We start from the raw sequence: 25,100 nt of genomic DNA, 5'->3' as shown, positions 1-25,100 counted from the left end.
CACAGAAGTTTGTTGTCTGAGCAGAACTGCTGTTGCTGCAGCAAGCCAGGTCTCTCCCCCCGGCAAGGACTGGGTGAGGAGCGCAGTGGGGGGAAACTGCATTAAAGCTTGACAAATCACTGCTGCTACTCATTGTTTTAGGAACTGTAAGAAGACAGGAAATAAAAGACTTATTCCTCTTCACCTCCCAGATTGCCATGTAGGAGAATACATGGACAGCAACAACCCAATTCTGCAGCCTTCTCCAAATCTGGTGGGTTTAAGGGGCAATCAATTTAAATTTTATAAAAGGACAGCCCTGCCTGTTGGCAGGCAACAACTGCCTGCTCATTGTACTGAGTCACGCTCCCTTCCACGAAAAGAGGTCTGCCCAGCCACAGCTCTGACTTGTGGCTCAACATAAGACTTGATGCAAAACTTGTCCATGGTCAGTAAAGGGGTGTCTCTCAGCTTTGGTGAGACTAAAACTCTGTGAGGATTCCCAGTATCGAGATAAATCTGTGCAAGGGCTCTCTGGCTACAAAAATGAACACATAGTGTCTAGTTTTGAGAAGCAACATGAGGAGTGTAGACTGTGATGTTTGAGCAGTGTCAGTGCCAGTAGATTGCTGAATGGAGTTAATTCAAGAACTCCTTTGCTCACCAGGCTGTAAAGTCTCTGTTAAAAAAAAAAAACAAAAAAACAAAAAAACCAAAAAAAACCCCAGCAAACACTTCAGCTTTATTTATGCTATTATGAAAAGATAAAAAATGAGAGAGGGAAAAAAAATGAATTTACAATTTCCTAAAGTTTGAGACAATGTAAAAAAGTTTTATTTTGTCTTGATTTGCTATTTAAGTGCTAAAAGAAATTTCCTATAGTCAAAAACACTCTCTGCTTTTATAAATCCAAATGTACACATTCCATCAGCTGAGGCAAAGCCAAAAGGGTTTGGAACGTGGCAGAAAGTTTTACTAATGAATGATTAGCATTTATCTCACAAATAATATTGCCTTGTTTCAGTCTGGCATTGGACAAAAAAGTGACTGAGTTTTAAAAGCCTGCTCAAGAAATCATTAGCATAAACTTAAAAATACCCAATGCACTTGAGAACAGGGAAAATGGAAGTTAGAATGCTGTGCTGACTGCACCCTCTTAGAGATGGCTTTAGATAAAAAGCTGCTGCCTCCCACGCCAGCACCTGCTCTAGCATTTTAAGTGTCAAGAGGGGAGCAGATCTGGTCTGGGGGCATCATCTTTTGTGGGGGAAAATTATCTGCCATGAGTCCAAAGAAATGGCTGGAAGGGTGCAGCTGGTAGAGAGCACTTAGTGAGATAGCTACAACTTGGTGGCTAAACCACTCTCTGATCTGTTAGCACTTTGAATTTAAATATGGTCACTTTTACAGTATTTTCCTCCCACTTACAAGTTCCACAGTCCCTGAGAATATGAAGTCCTATAGACACTTTTTCTTTGGGAAATATATTAATCCAATATTATAATAAAATATCACATGATTAATTATGTGCATTAGGCTTTGTTTACTTCTTAGGCTTAGTTAAAGAGGTCAAATCCAAGAATTTTTATTCAGAGATAGACTCCATCCACCTACATTTTAATTCATTAAAAACCAGCCATCCCATTTCTCTTCTCCTGGTCCATTGACCTCTGCCCCTAAAAGTCTTGCTCTGGCTATAGGATGCCACAGAACAGTTTGTGGGAACAGCTCCTCCACCCAATAAAACCACTAATGTCACTGAAAGGACTTTGTGGACTAAATTTTGTCTCCCTACACAGGGTCTATACTTCTAGGCTATTCTTGTCCACAGGTCCCTTTTTCTTTCTTTTGTGTTCACATGTTACCACTTGCAAATCGATTTTACCATAGTAGAGAACTTCCTACTTTAATAACAATGAACTTTTGCCTATTTGATCAGCAGAGGTACTGGAATCAGGAGCATTCTGACAGCTCTTCCACATACTTCCCATGCACTTAGGCTGGGAAGTATCATCCTTACTCATGGTTATGACCGTGGAAAACGCATGAGCAGTCCCACTGACTACTCTGGCTGAGACACGTGAGTGAGCAATCACCAGGCTGAGCAAAGGTCACAAAATCTTGCACATAACATCTCTGCACGTGGGTTAACTACTAGGAAATACTATTATTTTGTTTTCTTAATGAGCAGTGCAAGCTAAAATACCTTAGCAGCTCAAGAAGAAAGATACTGCAGAAGGGTAGCAGAATGACTGGATGAACCTATTGAGATCACCCATCTTATGTTGTGATATTCAGTAGTTTTGATAATACTCTCTCTGAAATCCCAAACAGGAGACTTCCTCCCATGTGTGAAATATTCTGGGTGAAGGCCCAGTTACTGTCTCTGAGCTGTGCTCCCACCTGGCCTTCTGCAGAAAGAACTCTCTCAGATCAAGCATTATGATCATATTTAAATATTTAATCTTCTTTGAAATATGTTACTAAAAGACTTAGCCAAAAACCATTCAGAAAATATCTGTTTCTGACATAAATTACCAGTTTTCCTGATAGGGGTTTGTTTGTTTGTTTGTTTCCCTTTGACAAAAAAAAATTTTCCATGTTGTCTCTGCCAGATGAGGAAAACAGGTCATGTTGAAAAAGAAGTGGGTAGCATGCTGTTAGCACCCCCACCCCCAAACAAACCAATGATAAATGCTACTTAAAACGGTTTAACATATCTAAGAGATTAGGATCAGCCTTTGTCTCTACCCCAGATACCTTGCTTTCAAATGTGACCTCCTTTCCTTGCCTAGACAGATGCTCTTTGTCTGCTGGGAGCACTCTCCATAAAGCCGTCCTGACAGCTACCTCGCTTCCCAGTCTCTCCCAAAGGGCCAAGACTCTTCCAAGTGGTTTCCTCCTACTGAAAAGACTATAATTATCTGCTTCCTCCATTTTCCTCTGTTTAAAATTGGCCTTATACAGCCTTTCTTCCTATCTTCTGAAACCTCAATCCCCATCCTGTGCTGCTTTCAGGCACATGTAAAAGGAAATGCTATGCTATGGGAGTGTAAGCACATTGTTTAATAAAGAAAAAATACAAAGATTTATGGTAAAGAATCAACATTTTTTTCCTTTCCCATTGGGCTGTGGCATATCTGTTACCCTGTTATACTACCTCCTTGTTTCTGAACTATTACTTCCTCCACATTTATGCTAAATATTGTTATTACTCTGTTTATCTCAGCAACCCAAATATTAAATTTCTGTTATTGCTCTAGTATATTCCCCCCTATATGTAAGTAGCTGCATAATAAGCTTTCCTGTTCATTTCTATCAGTGGAACAGCTTCTGAAAATGTAAATCCAGCAACAGTACCCACAGATTCAAAAACTTCAGCTAAGAATGTATTTTGGAAGACTGTTATGAGGAAATTCTTGGTTTATAAGGGATTTGGAGCTGAGAAGTCTCCAAAATCTTACAAGCAGAGATATTTTCTTACCAAAAAAAGTCAAATATTTCGTTCATTTAACAGAATTTAGTGCCAGTATTTTTAAACTTCTCCCAAAAAAATCCCCAAAACAAGGAAAAACAATCAAGCCCCCCCAAAACCTCAGAATCTTAGCTTCTTCTAAAAATTGGCTCTGCAAATTTATGGAACTTGTCTTAGTTAAAACAAATTATATATCAGCTTTTCAGATTTTTCCTACTTAATTATGCAGGTCTCAAAGCTCAGATCACCAAAGAAATGACTGAAAAGCTATTTTAAGTTATTTCATGTACTCATATCCAAGCCAAGCTTTGTAATAAAAATGTGACAATTAGCATTCCTTTGTAATTTAATACAAATTGATTCATTTTTAATATATTGTAAATTTATTCCTTTTAAATTTATTTCAAAGGAGGATAACTTTACAAAATAATTTTCTAGCTTTTTGCATAGGCTTTGGCAAGTACACCCTTATCTACTGAACTATATGTGTTTGAAAATAGATATACAGTACTTCAAACAGCTTCTGAAATTTTGTGGAAGCATAGATGTTAGTATATATTTCTTTTTGGCTTTCTAACCTAGGACATTTTGTAGGACACATATTCACTTTGCTAATTAAAGTTATTGTGTCACTTTTGGTCTTGAGAAGCCCTAAATCCTATTGTTCATTTGCGTACTTTGTTCCTGTCAGTTGTATCCATCAGTTCATAAATCTAAAGTCTAAGCTGCTGAATCCAGAATCTCCACCCAGTCTGAAAGACCTCTGCATGTCTTTACACACCATAACTTTCAAGATAATTACCCTATCAAGACCCATAGAATAAGCACCCAGTTAAGTTTTGTTTTTCCAACTATTCAAATGACATACTAGACAAATCTCACTTATTCCTTCACCAGTAAACATAAAATCTGATTCCCCCTCTTCAGCTAAGGTCTTCATTAGTTAGTCTAGAGGAATTTCTGGTAGTCAGAATGCAGTAGGTAAACAAGGAAGCATCTAAGATGTGAGCAGTTCCACTCAAACTCTTGCAAAACTCTAAGACTACTCAAGAATTTTACCCTACTCCTTGTCTAAACTCAAGCTTATTTCTGGGTTTTCCTGGTCAGCATCTCTGCTGTCATAGGTTGTGTACGCTGGTATAAGCCAGTAAAGTGTATGCCCTAGGAAATCCAGTGTGCCTGGGGATGTTCCCAGGCCAAAATGGAGCCAGAGAAAAACCTCGTGGTTTACCAATGTCAGTGTCTGCCTTTATCCTACCAATACAAGCAGCCGCAGAAGATCAGCAAACCGCTGGGATTTCTGGTGATCCAAGCAGTACTGCCAACACTTGGTTCTGTTGTGTTGGCATTAGCACAGGTATCTCCTGCATGGACGGCTGTCCAGAACAACAGCAGTGCGCCACTGCCAGAGATTTTGTGGCCATGTGGTATCAGAAAGGAGGATCAGTACCTGTCACTGGCAGCACTTATGCTGAAGTTATGGGGCACCACACAAGCTGTTCTGCCATGAGGATTACACAGTAAAACAAGTGGCTCTCATCTTGCTTGACAAATAAGATGCTTATTTTATTTAAACAGGAATACACTGTGACATCCTTTATCAGTGGAGACAATTTTCTACTTGAGAGAAAGAATGGCCAAATAATGATACAAGAACAGAAAGCTGGCACAGAAAAGGTATTACACATACAGCTTTTATTTAAAATGACCTTTAGTCCATAGAACAGTCAGGACGCTTCCCCACACACTTCTGCCACTGGTGGCAGAGAATGAGCCTTAGAGAGAGCAAAGTGCAGCAGCAGCAGTGGCAGCATCATCCCTGCCAGGCCCCAGCTCTCTGCTGATTCAGGTTGTCACTGAGCCAACAGAGACTTTCATTGCACAGCAATTCATCTACCAATGCTTTAAAACAAGACTGCACCCTCTTTCCTCCACTGACTGGCTCACTGAAAGCCCATGGCAAAATCCGCTGGTTTAACTTCTATGGATAGTAACATTCCAATTATTTTGACACTGTGAAATCTGGACTTTGCAAAGCAGGTAGGAGAAATAATAAATGCTATTAGGTTACTCTGAACTGTCTGTTGGCATTCATTTCCCAGAAGCCAACTGGTTGGAATAACAGCTATCAGGCTCATTTATACTGGAAAGACACTTGAGGCAAAAACTGCCAGTTAATGGAGATACCTGAAGCAGGGCTGGTGTCAGAAGAACCCAGTAAAAAACAACCTGAAGTGTCCCTTCTCACATGTTCTGTAATTAAACATAAGAGGAGTCAAGACTTCCCTTCAGAAAAACACACTCCTAAGGGAGACTCAACATCTTACAGTAAAACAAATGAGAGGAAATTACTCAGAATACAAAATTCAAGGCTGTAGCACAGCCAGAGGCATTTGGCTGAGGACAGTGAGCCAGCAGCAATTGCTGCAGGGGACACTACTGTAGATTTGGCTGCAGAGAAGTTTCCAGGCAGTCAGCCCATATGAATGGAATAATGGCATCTGAATGGTTGAGAGATATCCCTGCTGGATCAGATCAGGATATTCTGATGGCTGAGTTAAAGAACAATCCTTTTTGTTTAAAAGGAGCATATCTGGATATCTCATTGGGCATAGGATACACATATAGGTTTGCCTGTGTCAGGGAACAACTCAACTCCAGGTGAAGAGTCTTTTTGCAGAAGTTCCACCTTGGCTGTCCCTATCCTTCCCCAAATCATGTGACTGAGAGGCTGGAGAGTTTAAGTCATCTGTCCTTGAGGAGAATTCTGCAGTTAGAACTACTTTTGTGCAAGGAAACAGCTGAGCAGCTGTAGCCTGAGGAAAAAAACCAAACAAAAAAACAGCCAAGAAAAGGTTGTGGCCAGCTGGGGTCAAAGCAGAAGCTCAGCAGGGTTTGGTTGGGGATCGCTAGGGAAAACAGTGAAGAGGTTAGCAGTAAGAGAAGTGGCTTGGAGGATGCATTCAAAAGTGAGTTTCTGTAGGCTGGGGAAAACTTATTGGCAGGTTAGGAACCACCTATAGGGACCAGGATGAGGTAAGGCCCAGATTTTTTTCTGTGTTGCAACTCCCTCCTTGAGGGTGGTCTGCAGTGTCACTTCTGTGCAGAGACACTGTGGGTCTGAAAAGGTGCTAGGAAACTCTTCAATTTCACTGCCATCAAAAATTCCAGGGAAAAATATCTCCGAATCTGATGTGGAATTGAAGCTTTGAATTTGCCTTATAAGGCAAAGAAGGAGATGGTCAGGAAACCTGACAATTCAACTATTTAGAAATATGGGGAAATTGTTCAGTGTGGGTACAGTCCTTCATACAGAAGGCCACCAGATTGGATGGCCAGAGACTGCCACCAGTCCTATCTCACACAGGTGCAAGGTGGATCCTGCATTGTTTATGGTGGAAAACAAGGCTTGGAAATATAAGATTCAAAAAAGAGACTGAAAACATTAGGTTTCATTACTTACTGCGGTGCTTAAGCAGTTTTATATTTGCGTTTTTTTAAATGTCGTATTACAGTCACATTTCCTCTTCCATCTGTTATCATTATTTTAAGGAATCTCTTTTCAATTTAAACTAATTTTGTGACATGGTCTGAAGCAGCTATTTTTAATTCTTCTAAACACCTTGGACTGATGTAGCAATGACAGGAAACAACAGCAACCTCCCAATAAAGAACACCTAACACTAAACACATCACCAGAGACAAACTGAATTATGTGATATCCTGAAAAAACACACAGGTTGGGTTCAAGAAAATGAGAAAAGGTATTTCATCATATAGCAGGTCTTCAGCATCTCTCGGGTAAGCTCTCTGCAGTAATTTCTAAATCTCAGCTGTTACTTTGATAGCATAGTGGGGTTTTTTATTTGTTCAGTGACTGGTTTTGATGTCAAGAGCAGCTGTGCTCAGTCTTTTTTATTTAAAAAAGAGCTTAGCATCTGAAAATTGGCTTTGTGTGACTAACCACAAACAGGACACATGACTGTGTGGTGCTGCATTTGCTATGTTCCTCTTCAGTTAAAACAGTTCGAAAAAGAATACTCTGTAAACTTAAAGAGGAACTTTCACTTTACAGAATGTGTTTAGAGCTCCTCATCAAAGCAAGCTCCAAATTTTACCCTCTATCAAAAAAATAAGAAAATCTGTACTCTGGAAAAGGAAGAAGCTGAATTTGCTTTCTTCGGTCTTCTGTCTTAAATCTCAGTGTAAGAGTCAGATTTCCAGGAAATAGTTGTAGGGTTTTTGACATCTTCCTTTCCTGGGTAGCAAGACCTATCCCTAGGGCTGTTTCTGATAATTTGAAGAAAAGAAGAGTCAGCTAGAATTAAAATCTCTCATGCAGAAAGAAGTGAAGCACTTAAACCCCTAAGGTATCATTTTTATTTTAACACTGGTAATAAATTAAATGCTTGAGTAGACTCATTGGTTTTACTAGTAATACTGGATTTTTAAAAAAGGTTTGAATACTTAATTGTATAAAGTATCTTGGAACTGCCAACTATTTAATACTCCTTCTAATGAATGATCTTGTACCCTGCAACCAAAGAAAAATGCTTTTCTTCAAAACCTAATATGAGGCAGTTTTACAAAAAAACTCCTTAGATACTTGAAATTTTCTGACCTGCCCACAGTCACATAATTTACTCAGCAGTAATGCAAGATATGCAGCCTAAAAAGCCTCTTTTATAGCCCATCATCTAGCCACAGGCTTTTCTCTTTCTTCTTCTTACATTATTATCTCTGTACTGGAATAGCATGGTCTTTATTGGCTACAATGCTCAGAAACAAATCACAAAAAGAAGGGTCAAAGGGACCTTAAGATTCCAAGATCCTCCCGCAAGACAGGATAAACTTATAAAAGGACTACATCTAGTTATAGTATAATGAAATTCATGAAATCTTCTACTTTCTCCCTTTGTTTTATCCCCTCTTGGGCTTTTCTGGCCTAGAAGACAGATTATGCACTGGAGATCTAACATGGGTTGACACGAATGAGAAATATATACGCACTAGAAAGAGGCTTCATAGCTCTTTCTCCTGCTGCAGGACACCCTAACCCTACTAGAGAAAACAGCTAGTGGAAATTACAGTAATTTCACGAATACAAGCCGCACCAATTTGACCAAAATTTTGGTGGAAACCCGGAAGTGCGGCTAATATTCCGGGGCGGCTAATACATTAACAAAATTCTAAAAGCTGCCAACACGGAAGTGAGAGCCCGCGGCAGCCCCAAGCCAAGCTGGAGCCCGGCCGGCCCCGGCAGAGGTGGGAAAGCCTGGCAGAGGCAGGGCCAGCAGTGTGGGGGGCGGGCGGCAGAGCCTGAGCCAGCAGGGCGGGGCAGGGGGGCGGCAGAGCCCGGGCCAGCAGGGCGGGGGAGCCCGGGAGAACTGGGGCTAGCAGTGCAGGGGAGCATGGCAGAAGCAGGAAGGCCGATGGGTGGGGCTGCCTGGCAGCGGGGGAAGCCCAGTAGAATTGGGGCCAGCAGCGTGGGGGAGCCCAGCAGTGCGGGGGCCTGCAGTGCCGGCCAGGGCGAGGAAACGCGGCGGCGGTGCAGACGGGAGGGGGCGGCCGGCGAGCCCGGCGGCGGCAGCCTACCGGCCGGGCGAGCGAACGCGGCGCGGGGCGGCCGGCGAGCCTGGCGGCGGCGGCGGCAGCCTGCCGGCAGGGCTAGCAAACGCGGCGCGGGGCGGTGCTGACGGGAGAGGGGGGCCAGCGAGCCCGGCGGCAGCGGCAGCACCACCCGGCCAGCCCTGCCGAGCCGTGGCGCTGAGCTGGGCCACCCGGCCCCGTCGGCAACCATGAGCAGGCCGAGCCTGCCTGGCCCCGCCCCGAGCCAGTAAAGCCCGCTATGCCGCGATCCTGTTACTAATTGGCCAATTTGTGAAAGCTGCGCACGGATTCTCGCGACGAACGAAAGTGCGGCTAATATTCGGGGTGCGGCTTATCTATTGACAAAGACAGCAACATTGTCGAGGCACCGGAAGTGCGGCTTATAATCCGTGCGGCTTGTATTCGTGAAATTACTGTAATATTGCTGTGCATTTGCCTTGAAGCATTTCTCTTCACCTTGACCTGTGTTCATTAAAGATGGGTTTATGAATGCAGGGGAAGCTGCTGATGAGCAGCTTCTTCCTGTGAAATAATTTCACTGTCAATTATTTCTAAAGGGATCAGTGGTTCAAAATCATATTTGAGGGTTAAAGGACACCAAGGCCTGGTTTAGTTGTTTGGTGATCTCATAATACAAATGCTACAGGGCTGAATTCCTTGTATATGGAAACACAGTCAACTAGAGACCCTGAAATCCTCAACATTTCCATGATGAAAATAGAAAAAAATGTAACAAAGTAATAAACTGTTAGAAATGGAAAATCACAAACTATTTTAAAAGTCATAGTTGTATCGCTCCAAAACATCTGTCTGTATCACGGGGGAAAATTGTGAATGAAAGCTGTGCACACTGGGAGGCAAACAGTAAACCGGGGATACAATACATTTGAAATCTGTGCTGGTCAGGTGAAATTATAATTCTTGTTTTTATAAAGAGAGCAAACAAATTAGTTTATTTACATTTAAAAGCATATACTCATAACAGAGCATTTATCCATGGGGTCTGCAGCTTTCTATGCTCACTGTCACAATGCAGAATACCTTACAAAGGTTTGATGCTGACTGCCCTTTGAATTTAGATATAAATGCCCACAGATATATGTCCACAGATTTGATCTTAATTTCATTAAGCTACCTCAAAAAGCTGCAGCCTGGTGCTACACTGGCAGACTCAGAGTGTGCCTCTGCTCCCCTCCAAAGAAACTCAGAGACAAGTGCAGAAAGGCTCAGACCATGTTTGTCCTGCAGCCTTCTGTAGCTTTCTTCTCAGTGCGCTACTCAGTGAGGACAAACAGCTGGACCTTCATCTAAAGATGTCAGCAGAAAGTAATCAATTACATCTGTAGCACAGTCAGCTATCTTGTGTGTTGGAAGGCAATTTGTGTGCAATTTTAAGAAGCAAAAGCTTATTAAAGTTGACAGGATCTTATGCACTTGTACATTTAGGTGAATGCATAGTGAATCACACTCCTGTTGCTTTGCTTGTTGAAACTGCAGTCCCCCGAGATGTGAGGGCACAGCCCTTCCACCATAACAGGAAAAATGGAAATAAGCCACAGGCAGTCAGCACTCCAGATGGAAAGGGTCAGTAGTGGTAAGAATCAATAGTGCTAATGGTATATCACTTTTACTAAAGCTAGCAAGAAGAAAAATTGAAGCATTTATCCCTTTTTAAATATACTTTTTACTAAATTGTATTCTATTTTTCAGGAAAGCTGAATTCAAAACCTACTGATCTCAGCAGGCCTTGCATTGAAACACAAACGAGTATAAAGTATGAACAAAAAATCTAAATAAAACCATCTAAAGTGCATGACATATATGCAGGTACAAGTATCCTATCCCACATGTAAGCATCTCTAATACCAAGAGTGTACAGCTCAGAAGGGAATGTAAAAAAGTAAGAATTTTATTAGTGTTCGGTGTTTTGAGAAATGTTTTATCCCTTGCACAAGAAAGCATGATTTTTGTAAATTTCTTTCAAAGCTTATACTGCTAAAAATTACATACATCTATCACTGATTATTCTGCTGAAAAGTGAGAAAAATAATACCAGAATTGCTCAAAACATTGATTACAGTTAAGGGAAAAAGGGAGAAAAAAACTGGTTCCCCCACTATTATCTAAAGAAAGAACAGATCATTATGACTAAGCAAGCTCCAAACTGTTGCAGCCATGGTGTTCATCCATAACACTCTGTGCTAGGTATTTAATTCACACATCTCCCTCTCCCTTGAGTGTGATCAAAGTTGCTCCAAAATATGACCTTTGCAATCAACTTCACAAAAGAAAAAGAAAAAAAAAAGGAAAAAAAGTGCTTTCAAAAATTTCACCATGTCTGAAAGCACATCATGACATCTTGTCTCTGCAACACACACCCTTTCTTTTTCTCTTTTCTTTCCTTTTCTTGTTTTCTTCATAATTTTTTAAAGATTATTTTAAGAGTAGCTTTTTCACATCTTCAATGGCCAGCAGCTGTTTTTACAGATTTTTAACAGAAAATTGAGTCCAGGCAGTCCACCATGACTTCAAACTGTTAGCTTCACAAAGATGTGTTAAAAAAACCCCAAAACACCCCAATACCCTGAGAGTAAAGAATTTGGCATAGCATGGCATTGCACTTTTCCCACAGTGTAAAGAAAACAGCATATCCATACGTGGCACAAAACCAGTCTTGGCTGTGTGTTTATTAGAAATATAACTATATAAAAACAACTTACCTTGAAAAGGTCCCACATTATATACCACAGTTCAGATAATAATGATATTGGATTATCAGCTCTGAGAAGATAAAATCCTTGATTCACAATCAAATGCATGAAGCACAGTTTTTCTCAGAACTGCTTATTCAGAGAGATTTTCAGAGGCTGAAAACTCACAGGAATTTGGGTGCAATTTTGGGTGGAATTTTCCAAAGCAGCTTTTCCAAGAAATTCTGGACCTAAAATCCAACAGTATTTCAGGGCTGGCTGCCTTACTGTTTTGATAGTGATCTTCCAGCACCAGGTGCAGAGTAAGATTGGAAAGCGTGTCTCTAATCTCCTGAGCATCATTTTAAACTGCCACGCACAGTTCTGGGTAAATGAAGAGTAAAATTGTGCTTTCCTGCAAATGCCATATGATTCAAGATTTCATGTCCTTTGTGTCCAAAAGCTCCCAACATAAAAGAAAGGAAAATAATAGTGCTTTTTTTCCTTGGAACACATTTTGCATTTTGTTAAATGTATTTTTCAGACACATTTGCAAGTGATGCCACTGGACATTGCTGAACAGAGCAATGCACAAATGGGATTCACCAGCTGCTCCCTTCCTGCTCTGTGCAGATAACACTAGGTTTCACGCATGTGGCAGCTCCTATCATTTTCTGTCCAAATCTGGGGGAGGGAAGGAGACAGAAGATAGGAGGAAGCAATATTTTGCTATCTGGCAAACTTCTCAGAAACATTGAAGAAATGGTGTTAACACAATTCTGAAAGAGAAACTGCTGCTCAGCTGAGACATGACACCCAAAGAACCGCTTGGGGAGAAGTGGGTGAAGATGTGCAGATATGACTTCTGAACATGAAGAATACAGTACTTCTGTTTTGATTCATAAACCAAATAATTGCTTGTACAGTTAATTTTAAGGCTTTGAAAATGTGAAAAATATCTGCCCCTTCTTAAAAAAAGAGGTATGTATCAGGTGACTAAGGTAAACATGATAATTAAAAGGAATAAGAAATAGTTGGAATGTTTTGGTAATTGCTCCCTAGTCATTGTTAGACTTTCCTGATTAATGTAGCTAGAAAACTTGAGCTGAAAGTATTTAGGGTGGAACTGATGCTATCATGTACACCACATTGTTAGGGTTTCAACCAAGGAAAAAATTCAATCACTTCTTACTTTACTTATAAAACACCTTTGAAAATAAAGACCTAGGACAATATAATCTCTGTATGCTTCCTACAAAGACTTTGCAAAAACACGTATTTGACAGCCTGCTCCATTTGCAAAGTTGTTGCCATTAGTGATGATTGTTGCTCAAAATGCCTTCACAACTGTGGTAAAGGCTTGAGGGCCACCTCAGTTACTGCAGTGAATCACTCAGGTACTGCTAGGGACTCGGGCTTCTTGAAGGGACAAATCCAAGGTGCACCACCTCAAGGAGCACCAGAGGACAGTAACTTACAAACACGAAACACAGTTCTTTTTCCAGACGGTTTTCAGTTTGAAGGTTATCTGAAGAACACTGTTTCTTTATCATTCTCCACCAAGTTTGCATAAGTCAGAACACACAAGGTCACTTACTTCCCACGAGGTTGAAGCTACAGGCAGGCCTTGATGAGCAGAGAACATATTCAGCAAATGTTCTCCATGTCCCTTCTCAGAGCCCATCTTTAATTTAAAAAATCTGCATAGCACTGTTGGCAGGAGTTTTCATTTGCTGAGGCTCTGCAGAAGATCACTTCTCTGTGAACTCTGAGTTCCTGGGAATCACTGCACAAAAATACACACCTATTAGAAATCTGTAGAGAGAAATCACTTGCGTTCTGGGTAAGGGATTTTCTTCTGTTACTGATTGGTTTTTTCTGAGGTGGAGATATTTATTATAGCATACATTGGGGCTTTAGTACAAACTGAATAATGAGTCAACTGTGTTTGAAAGCTGATAAGCTCCACACAGAGCACTACACTTCAAAACTACCAAATGCTTAGATATGTAAACAACCCCACTGAAGCCACTGAGATTTCTTTTATGTCTAATGCTAAGCAAACATCCAGTCCTAATTAACTAGGACACAGCTTGGTAGCAGAAAAGTAACTAACTTCAGAAGTTTGGGAAATTTTAGCTAGTTTAGTTAGCAATTTGTGGGCATTTGACCCTCTATGTCAAAAAATAATAAAGTTTACTGCTAAGAAAAAATATGTTTACTTGCAATCCAAAGTGATTCCTAAGCATATCTTCACTGAGACAAGAACTAACAGCAATTAATTGCAAGTAGGATTGAAAAGATACCATAATTATTTTTTTTTCTCAGAATATTCTCTTACACTGAAAGAAGCAGTAATATTTCCTTCATCCCTCAAACTTGTCAAGTAAGACTTATTTTCAGGAGTACCTCACAGTGGAAAACTGTGGAGGCTTTAAGCACACTGAGAGGCTGAACAAATCATGGCTGTGTTCTTCATTCCCCAGATGGCAAGCAGAGCTCTGCTAAAGCACACTGGGTAGCAGCTGCACATTAAACTTTTCTGGCAGTTGTGCTGACCACAGGTAAAGAATGACACAGACCCAAGCTTATGCTAAAGCCACAAGTTTATTATATTTCACATAGCAAAGCAGCATCTGGAGAAAGGACAGAGTGTGTTTCACAGACCTATCAGCTGGGGATCCTTAAAGGAGACAGTGCTGGGTCTCTGGGTTTCATACCTCTCCCCTTTTTACAAGATGTTCACTAGAGGACTCGATCAAAAAATGCCATATTGGAAAGATTGCTGCTGTGAAGGTGGAAGAACAGGGTATCTTAGACAGAAATTAAGCCAGCTTCAGGGAGTTTTGCTTGTAAGGGAGATGAGATGCCAGTCTGCTGATGAACCACATGGCAAAACTTATGCTAAATACAATACTTCAGCTTAAAGGTGGTGTCCTACAATGCCATTTGTGAGCCAAAGGTTTCACTTCAAGTACTGCTGTTACAGAGAGTAGGAAGCTGGAAATATTGCATGTAATTGAATTCTGAGAAAGTTAAAAGAAGAAGCAAATGAGTTTGAAAACTTCTGAAGTTAATCAGTTCAATCACTCAAAAAGTTGGCAAATGAACAGCCAGCTTCCTCTTATTTCCTCATCCTCACTTTTCATGGAAACTATTACACAGGTCCAGCTAGGAAATTTTTTTCCAATGTAAAAAATCCAACCAAACCTGTGAACGTATTTTTCTCTTTTAATAAAGCTCACACTGAGAAACTATACCAATAGCAGGAAAAAAGCTTGTAATTCTATGGGCAAGGAAATATAGATGAAGAGTTCTATGCAGTTTCCCTACAGCCTACCTGCCTCCTAGGGCTCTCCCTGGCACCCCTGACAATTACACTGTGTACTTCCTTCTACAGAAAGAAAAGGTCTTCTGATTCCAGGCCAACCACACCAAAGGGAAGCTGCACTTTTTGGATGGTGTAGTACCTTGCATGATCACTGCCTCTGTATTTTCAAATTCCCTTTGTTTTAGCCTCCCATCTCGTCTCTCCTGCAGGCTGGAAGTCAAATGGGGTTGCAGGTAGTGTTTATGAGATGGTCTTAGAGCATCCGCAGGAATGCTGCCGGCCTTGAGCAGCTCCTTGGTGCTTTTTACTGCTGCTGATAACTGCTATACACTAAGGCCCGGCTGGAACAGGTCAGGGACGACGCACACCGCCCTGACAGCCGTGGATGGAGCCTGGCCGAGAAAAAAATTGCTTTCCTTGCCGTATGGTTGCTTTGAAATCTCCGTTCACAGGCACCCGAGGGGCACATAACGCCTTCCTGCGGGCTCTCTCCCCCACGCGAGAGAGAATTTGAGGCCAGACTCTGACTACAAAGCAAAGCCCTTGAGGGCACGGGGGGTGGGCGAGGTCGGTCCGTCCGCCCCCATCGCCCCGGGGCGGCTCCCCGGGGGATCACCGCAGCGCAGCGGGGCCTCCCTGGCCCGGGCCCTGACGGAAAGGCTGCGGGCGAACAGCCCCGGACTGCCCCCGGGTGCCGAGGCGAGCCGGCGGAAAGGGCGGCCGAGGTGGGGGCATCGCGGCCACATCAGCCCCCGCCTGCTCAGCGCCGGCGCTCGGCTGCTGAGCCGCACAGCGGCCCCCAGGAGGCGGCGGCGGCGGCCGGGGACGCTGAGGAGGAGCCGCCTGCGCGGCCCAGCGGCGGCGGCGGGCGGGCCGGACACACCAACCGACCGAGCGAGCGAACGAGCGAGCAGCCGCGGCACGGAGAGAGGCAGGGAGACAGGGAGGAGGGCAGAGCGGCAGCGCAGCCCGCGCCGGCAGCGCCATGGCCACCAAGGTGAGCAGCGGCCGGGGGTCGGGAGGCGGCGCCGGGGCGCCCTCTGCGCCAGCGGGCCCGGCTGGGCGGGCGGGGGTCCCGGGCGGAGGGGCTGCGTGCCGGGGGTCGGGGGAGCTGGGCCCTCCCCGGACCCTGCCGAGGGACGGACGGAGGGACGGAGGGAGCGCCGCGCTCGGGCCTCAGCGCCGCTGCCCCGCCGAGCCCCAAGCAGGGGCCGGGCAGACTCCAGGGCGGGGGAAAGTTGTTTTTCTGCCGTGTTTTTGCCCCTCCGTATGACCGTAGGGCCGAAGAGCCGCCGGAGGCCGAGAGAGCTGCTCCTACAGCCCGGGCGCCCCTTGCCCCGCTTCCCCCGAGCCCGGGGAGCGGCGGGGCGGTGGGAGAGGCCTCGGCCAGCGGCGGGCCCGGCCCGCTCGCCCCCCGCCGCCCCGGCAGCTGATGCTGACCCCCTCGGCGGCATCCGGGGGTGGCTGCGCCGTGTCTCTGGTGGGAGCCCAGAGCCCGCACTGTGCGACCTCTTGATAGCAAGCTCTGATTTTACACAAGAAAAAAAAAGGAAGTCAGATTGTTTTGTTGGGTTCTTCAACAGTATATGCTGCTAATACAACTGTCAGAATTAGCCCATCCTATCTGAAAGGAGCCTCTTTCTAAATAAACACTATTTGTTTACTCTTTTGGTTCATGAAAGCATCTCTGCTTGTGTAGGTGTAAGTCAAAATGCACCAGCAACTCATCCGTGACTTGTCTAAGTATCTCATGAAGACTTTTTTGGTATTTGAAGTATTACTTTGAGTCACCTTATTCCATTAGTTTGGCCAGCAGTTTAAAAAACTTCCTTTTACTGAGGCAGTTCTCAGACAGTGCACTATTTATGTTGCTTTTCTCAGTGCTGAAGAAATTCCACATCTTGCATATGTCAGATTTAATGTATATGTAGCTGTCTCTGGAAGTATGTAAGCTGATGGTGGCTCATGTTTGAATAAACTTTTTTTTCCGAAGCACCGAGAACTTGATTTTGGGTTTCAAAATCACTTAGGCAGTTTAAAAATACAGTGAATGTAGTCAATATAGTGAAATTTATGTTTCTGTTGAGCTTTTAGAGTATTGTTGTTAGACTTTGTTTTAACACTGATGGTTCCAGTAATTCATGGGATGTGTGTATGAATATTTTTTAATCAGTCTAACTATTGCAGGTAGCAAGAAAATTACTTGTGGTGTGTATATGCTACATAATATACAGTATGTTAGGCAGATACTGTACTAGACCAGTTTACTGTTTCTCTGCTCACTTTGAGGTGCAGTATCCTCTTGGGTTCCTGTGTTCTGTGCCAAACACATGATCAATTTTATTCACACATTTGGAAACTTTCACTTTGCTTTTCTTTAAATATTTTTTGAGACATTATGGCCCCAGACGGAAGGGCGTATAATTTCTGACTTCCTAATCCAGGCAGGCTTGAAATCAGGTGGTGCAGGTTTTTTTATTCCACACATTGCAAGATATGGCAATGTATTTTAACTTGAAGGCTAAAATTGGTAAGTGGTAGTCAGGAGAGAGTTGGTCTTTCATCGCTATTATTTTGTTATGCTGGTAACTGTGAGCAGTACTGAAGAGAAGCTGACTTTATTTTCTGTGAGCTCTACCCAGGAGATGGGTCCCTCTCTGCAAACTGCCCTGTTTTCAGTTTTATTTTGTTCAGGTTGTGCAAACGTCAGCTATAGGAAAGGATACATTGTTTTTTTTGAGCAGTGTAGGGGAGTAACTGGCTGAAAAAGCAGTTTTTAGGAACTTGGCCAACTAACCAGTCACCATTTCATTTGGAAAGTAAAATTTGTTTTTTAAATTGTAAACAGATTTCTCACCTTCTGCTTGTTGTCCTTTACAAATTGCCTCTTTTTGAAAGAAATATTCAAGGTGTATTTGTATTTTATGTGAAATGTTAACATACTAAACTGTAAGTAGTTGTCTGGAGTATGAATTTTTTGAACTTTAATGGTGTCAAATCCTATATAGCTGACAAGGGTGACTGACAGTCTGGCCTGATCTGTTCTACACAGGCTGTTAGTGCTTCCTGAATTTATTCCTGTTTAACCTAGAATATACTTTCCAAGGAAGGCTAGGGGCAAATTCAGTCTTGATTTGAATGCTTTCAATGATGGAAAATCCAGTCTGTCTTTTTTTATTGTTGTTTTTAAACCATCAGTTCTCTTGCTGTTGATGCTTCTTTCTTTTGAATCTGACCTTGCCCAACTTCTGTTTTCAGCTTTATCATTTTCTCTACAAGATTTACAAATGCTTGAATCAAGGCGTTAGATTTCGTGAGGAAGGAGGATGCAAATAGGGATTCTTCCATAGCTAGCTTGTAATCCTTGGCGAGTTTTCTTGCTCCCACTCTGATAAACCACAGCAATTAAATTCCTAGAGTTTTCCTATATGAAGACATGGTATACAGTTGTGTAATGTGCTGGCTCTTCTCTGTACCATTCAAAATCAATGTATTTATTATTGAAACGATGAAAGCTTTTAGGGGAAAGGACTACTATTTTCATACCTAGAAGCCTTTACTGATGCTTTCCTAGCATATTTGTTAGCTGACAACTTGGTGGGGAGCCTTGTTGAAACAGGTCAGGGTGGCTGTAGACCTTAAGCACTCTGGAGGCTGTGGAGGCTGTGTCTGATGTCGAGAGCTAAACCAGCAGTGGCCATTGCTCCTTCTCCTTTCTTGCTCTTCGTCCAATGCTGTATGTACATCCCAGGAGTCTACTCCAACTTGTCAGGCCTGTTTTTAAGCTATGGTAAGCTACTGAAATAGCAATAACATTCACTGAATGGAAACAGTGGGGTCATTTCTCCAGTTCTAGGTAGTTGCAGTAGTTGAAAGTTTGCTCAGAGCTGATGCGGAAGGTTGGGTCGAGTGGTACCGTTGAGAGGGGGAAATTTGCATGGAGAAAGGTGGAAATATAAATGGGAAATGGAGGATCTGAGGCTTGTGGAGGCAGTTCTTTAGTTGGCTAGATCCTTACTGTAGCTTGGCAGTGGATTTTGTGATTGTCTCAAGGTTATGTGCTCTAAAAATTGAAACAAATGTTAAACCCTATCAGAATAAGAGAAAAAGAAGATTGTTTAGGAGACTTCAGGAGTTTCACAGTCATTTAACTGAACTCAACTTCAGAGGTAAAGCAATTTCATGTCCACATTTAAGGACTGGTGATTTAAACTAGATACTTTTATTTTTGATGCTTCCTTCAGAAACAGAGTTAACCTTACTAATATCTTATTTTTAACTGTGTCACAAATGATGTCAGAAAGTGCCTGAGCCTAAAAAATTTTCAAAACTTGGTCACAAGGAACATGCAGTTTGGTAAATATGTTTCTGTCATAGTTGCTTGCAAAAGCCACAGATGAGATTGTCATTCTTGTGTTTGTTCCTTCGTGATTTCTTTGGCCTTTCCTATCCTCCCCCCGCTAGAGTTTGCCAAGTCCCAGCTTTGCTCATGTCCTTTCTTTTGTTTTTGAGCTTCATTGAATAGGGAGAACTAGAAATGTCAGGAAGCAATATGCTGGCTTTTAAACAACGTTCTCCCTACCTTAGCCTATTTTTAAACTTATTTATTATTTTAAAATTCTTGAAAAGGCTGATGTCTTGCTATTTGTTAAGCCCTGATTTCAGAAGGATGTGATGTTATTGAGAGAACTGATAGGCTGTGGGCAAGACAGTTCTTCTCGAACCTGTGCTAATAATATGTGGTGAGAATTTTAATTTAGAAGTTGAAACTAGGAGTTGATTTATTGGTGTAACATCGTTGATGTTGGTGACGTTGCTTTCCCAAGAGGTATTTCAAGGCAGCTGTTGATAATCTTCATGAAGTTAGACCCCTCTTATTGTCAATACCGAGTTTTTTCTTTGTAACTTTAGAGGCACTTGTATCCCACCATAATGTTCTTGATTGTTTAATGGTTTGTCTACTTTGAGGACTCACTTATCTGGTTCTGTTTGTAGGACTGGGCCCTTTTTTGTGGGAGGAAGTCCCTTGAGATGAAAGCTTAGACTAAATATTGTGTTCTTTAAAGAAGATACAACTTAACAGTACTTCTAAAACAAGGAAATGCTATTCAAGGCTTTCTTGTCCATCTAATCATGTTGGATTTTCTCTGATGAATGTCACTGGCCAAGTATAGTTAAATTCAGTATTGTTCTTGTAATTGTGGTGAGGGAAGGTCACATTTCAGGTAGGGAAAGATAGCAGCACATTAGACTTAAATATTATTATCCTTAAGTGTGTATCCTTCCTTTCATCTTTCTTTTTCATTCTCTATTACTCTCAGCAGTGTAAGGCTTCCCAAAGAAGTCCCACATTTTCCTTTACACCATCATTAATCTGTATGTTTCCATTGTGAGTTGGTTAGAAACAATTCTTTGTTCTGATTTGCAGCTGGGAAGTGAAGCACCCCTCTGTGCTAAAACCCTCGAAAATACCCAGAATTTGTATTCTGTTAATCTATAGTCTGCATTGTCCTTACTTTGGAAGTAGACTCCTCTTGTAAATCTCATCTTAAAGGAGGATTCAGTTCATAAATCTTAACACGTGTGAGCTGGAATGATCATCTCCTATGCAGATCATGCCATAATATATTCATCATCTTCCATTATTTAAATTCAATGAAACAAGACATAATACAAAACATGAGATCACAGCTGATCTATATATGTGGGATGTGATGGATCAAAATTATTAGGCGAAGCAGTGATTTTGGTTTTATGGTCTAACAATGTGAAATGTTGTTTGTGCTTTTTAGGCTAGTATTAAGTAGATGTAGGGATATTTCCTGGGGCTTTTTAGGTTATTTTGGTTTGGTGGTTTGTTTTTTAAGGGGAAAAAAGATGACTAGAGAAGGCGAAAATGTTTAGTAATGCAGATTAGCCACAGATTCCTGACCTATTGGAGGAGTTAGATGTTAGGATGAGCATGAGAACTGATACAGTTATTTTATGAAGATACAAGTTTTCTGTTCTTTTTTCTTTCTGTCCAGCCTTATGGTCTTTTAAAAGGTTGAATGATACATGGTTTATGTTACATTGCAGCAATTACCAGTTCAAGGCTTCTCATTTCTGTGCTGGAAAGCTGGAGAGCTGGTAGGATTCTGTGTGATGCTGTGCTTGAGATGATTCCTCTGACTCAGTTTTTCAAAGTTATTTTGAGCACCTAGGCATTGAGTCATTGGCAACTCATTACCAGGGGTCATCATTTTAAAACATGATTCCAGCAGCCAAAGAGAAGGAAGTCTGATATCAGATGTCATAAATTACATCTGGTTTATAGACTCAGAGTTTCAGGTTTTCACTCTGGTAGAATTTCTCTGTATATTATTTCAGCAATGAGGTTTTATAGTTAACTGTAGCTTCATATAAAGGTTTATTTTACTGCATTCTTTCAAGGTTTTCCTCTGAATTATCTTCCTCCTTAGATTTTCAGGTCTTGAAAAATCTCCTAGAAGAGTGTGTGGATATTCAGTTAACCCCTCCTTATTTGATTAGGTAAATTTCAGACTTTACAGAGATCACCAAGGTAAAAATAATTTGAAAATTTTGCCATTTCAAATATGTGGGTTCCCTCCTGTATTATATTTACAAGTGATTGTAACATTGATGGCATTGGAAGCAGTCTTGCAAAACATTTTAAAAGCAGGTAATAGGGAAGAGACTGTAAAGTAGTGGGAGTGACTTGTTTCAACCAGCCCTGCTGTAGGACAGACGAGTATTTAGATATCTAGAATTATTTTAAGTAAATAGCTATTGCAGTGTTCAGCATTTAAAGTTAAACCTATTTCAAAGCATGTTTCACAATTACAATGTCATCCAAATTCACTTTACGCTTCTCTGAGGGCTGAAAATCAGAGCTTGTGCTTTTATTTTGTTTAGTTGTATTCTTGCTTTCTCATCAGTTTATGATTTAAAAGATGCTTCCCAAATAACGGAAAGTTCAAACAACAGAGCAATCTTGTAGTAGTCCAATAAGCAAAATTCAAGTGCTACTGAAGAGAGAGGAGAAAAATAAATTTTAAAAAAAGGCATATTGCTTACTGGAAAATTTAATTTAAACTCTGAGCCTTATCACTTTCTTTCAAAAACAGTGTTCATCTTTGACCTTCATATGAATAAGAAACCTCTGTCAGCAATAAAAATAAAATAAAATAAAAATTTAAAAAAGACATTTAAGACCAGAATCATTTAACTTTGACAGATAGTCCTCTGTGAGATCCACAGTAAGGGGAGAAGGGCACAAGGAACAGCTCTTCCTGTAGGGAACTGCTGTTATGCAGCCTGGTCCAGCTGTTGTGTAGTTGAGAGGAGACATTCTGGACATAGCATGGTATGAAAGGCACATGAGCCATGCTGGGCACTGCTGCTAACAGGGTGTATGCTCACCCAGACTCTGTGTGTGTGAACATGTTTTTTGTGGTAAATGCTCTATTTCCTCCTGTATTTTGGAGCAGCTCTTCCCCCAGGCCCTGCCCTTTAAAGGAAGCCACTGTACAGTAGGGGTTTCCAATGTGCAAAATAGGTGGCTGGAAGGAGGAGGAGGTGGTGAGAAGCTGGGCAGTGCAGCTTGTGGGAGGTCTCTGGGGAGTCCAGGCAAACTGCTGCTTTCTGGGCAGAGGCAGCTGTGTCTGGCCCAGGGCTTCTGCAAGTGGGACTAGCCAGGTGAAATTATTCTGTCCCACTCTTGTAAAAAAGTGGGGACTGATGAAGAACTTGTTGATGGGTCTTATTTCTTATGACTTATCATGGAGTTACTGACTTCTGCTCTGAGTTGCCATCTGCTCCTCCTTGGCAAGAGAACTGTTGTGCTTTTATTTTGTGTATTCATATGGTATCTCTGTTTAAACACAGTAGGTTTTGGACTTGCTTTGCTTTTCCCAGCCTTCTGAGAATGCAGTTGTCAATGTTCAGAGCAAAAATAAGTTGTCATCTCAATTCAAGCAAAGTGTTTGCTTTCTTGGTTGATAGAACAAATGGCTAATTTGCAAGAACATCTATAAAAATTCTCTTAGAATACCTCCCTTCTGTATGACAGATTTTGTTTTGTTTTTCTCTACAGTGGTTATGTAAGTAGTTTCCAGAAGAAAGACAATTGATATCAGGCTATTATATACATTTATTGTTTTTTCTAGTTCTTATTTAAATTCTAGTATTGCCGCAGGAGCCTATACAATTCATCTTTCTGCAGCAGTAAGGCAATGGCTCCTGAGGTGCTTCCCTTCACCTTATAGCTTCATCTGATTTGAGAGTGAAGCGTAAATGTTTTGTTTCCTCTGCTCCATTGGTTCTTTTTTAGGGCGGTCAAGGTTTTATTCAGTAACTGAATATTGCAATTATATATGATAATATAGCATAATTAGTGCTTACCTAGTAACAGCACACTTCTTTCACCAGTACTGTAATTTCCTTCCTTAATAGCCCTATATTTTTCTTCTGAAAATGATTGCTTGTGGAATACAAAATTAAGTATCTTCCTTGCTGCAAATAACAAGACCACAGTCTTGGAAGTTTGTATGAAGGTTGTTGAATTACAATTTTTTTCAACAGCTCTGTCACATTCTGTCAAGCTGCCAAATTTTCTAGTAATTCGTAAGGAAGCAGAAGTTCTGACTTTCTTTTCAGACTTCTTTGATGCTTTGTGTCACTGTAAAGGTTGCTGATACAAGAAAAGTTTGTGAGAAGTTCTGTCAAACTTTAAATGTTGCATGTCTTAATCCAGTTCTGTCATTCATTGTATCTCTTGGTTGTTTGAGTTTTTTTTCTATTAAATGCATCTGTCCAGACATTCTTTTTAAATTTTTTTAAACTCTTTGTCTTAAGGTAGGATATGCCTACACTGCTAGTGTGCACATGGGATTAAATTGTAGGTCATTAATGTTTGGTTCAAGTGCTGGGTGTTCTCTGGCCAGGTCAAATGACTGAGCTTTGCTTATTTGAGCTGCCATTTATCATGAAACAAAGTTTGTAACCTTACAGCGTTTCATACCTTTCTACACTGCCAATAGAAAAACCCGAAATAGCTGTAGGCTTGGATACTTTAGAACCCAAAGAATGTGAACCTTGCCCATTTCTAGAGTAAAGAAACTTCATCTGATAAAATGGTAATTTATGTTGGTGTAACAGTTTCCTCACTTGTGTTCATAAAATAAAAGTAAACGTAGGCTTTCACAAAGTAGTGTTTTTAATAAGAACTAAGAGATAACAAAACATTAGTATATTGATTAATGTTGGTTACTCAAGTAACAGAGAATTTAGCAGAATTCCATGTGGAGAGCTGTGTTTCAGATTCCTTCCCAGCTGCTTTCATTGAGCATGTTATTGAGCATGTGTTTTCCTATTAATATTTACCAGTGTTTGGTACTTCAGAGTAGTACAGCTATTCTGTTCTGGAGTTTTATTTAAAGATGGAGTTTTATTTAAAGTAGCATCATTTTAACACACACTTAGTTTGCTTTGCCAGTTATTCATTTGCTTCTAGAGTGGCCTGTGCATGTGGTACATTGAGATCCACAATGTATAATAGTGTCCTGAGTCTGAAAGGGCTTGAAGTTCACTAGATAACCTTAGTGAAACTTTGTGCCTCTCCAATTATCAGGATAATTACAAATTTTTTTTCTGATTTCTGCTCTCATAGAGGCAGCACTGTTGTGTGACTACAAGCTGTCTTAATGAGTAGGTCACAATGTGATTTTTCTGGTGAATGCTACTGGCTTTTTCTGAAACCTTCACATCTTACTGGCTTTGTTCTCTGGGGACAGAACTGTGAGGGTGCAACAGTGATGGCCCTAAAGTTTGAGGCAAACATCAGGGGACTTGGCACAGTAGGCTTCTGAAACACACCATTAAATATTGGTTCAGCAAACAGTTGCAAGTGTTGCAGTTTGATTTCAGAGACATAGTAATGATTAATCTAGGCAAAGATTTTAATCACATTTGAGATAAATGCATCCTGCCTGACATCCGTAAATATGAACCCATG

General features: G+C 41.3%; 1 protein-coding gene across 2 annotated transcripts in view; it reads left to right on the top strand.

The window, feature by feature from the left end:
- Window positions 1–15,926: 15,926 nt before the first annotated feature.
- The window catches only part of SNX9 (sorting nexin 9), a 64,688-nt gene continuing 55,514 nt past the window's right edge, over window positions 15,927–25,100 (top strand). For both annotated transcript variants that reach the window (XM_033055472.1, XM_033055471.1), the window contains exon 1: window positions 15,927–16,082. In XM_033055472.1, coding sequence (XP_032911363.1) covers window positions 16,071–16,082 — 12 coding nt within the window. In that variant the 5' untranslated portion in view covers window positions 15,927–16,070. The remainder of the gene's footprint in view (window positions 16,083–25,100) is intronic.

The sequence above is a fragment of the Catharus ustulatus genome, chromosome 3 (assembly GCF_009819885.2).
Source record: "Catharus ustulatus isolate bCatUst1 chromosome 3, bCatUst1.pri.v2, whole genome shotgun sequence".
Taxonomy (NCBI): Eukaryota; Metazoa; Chordata; class Aves; order Passeriformes; family Turdidae; genus Catharus; species Catharus ustulatus.
This window is presented reverse-complemented; position numbering and strand designations above follow the sequence as displayed.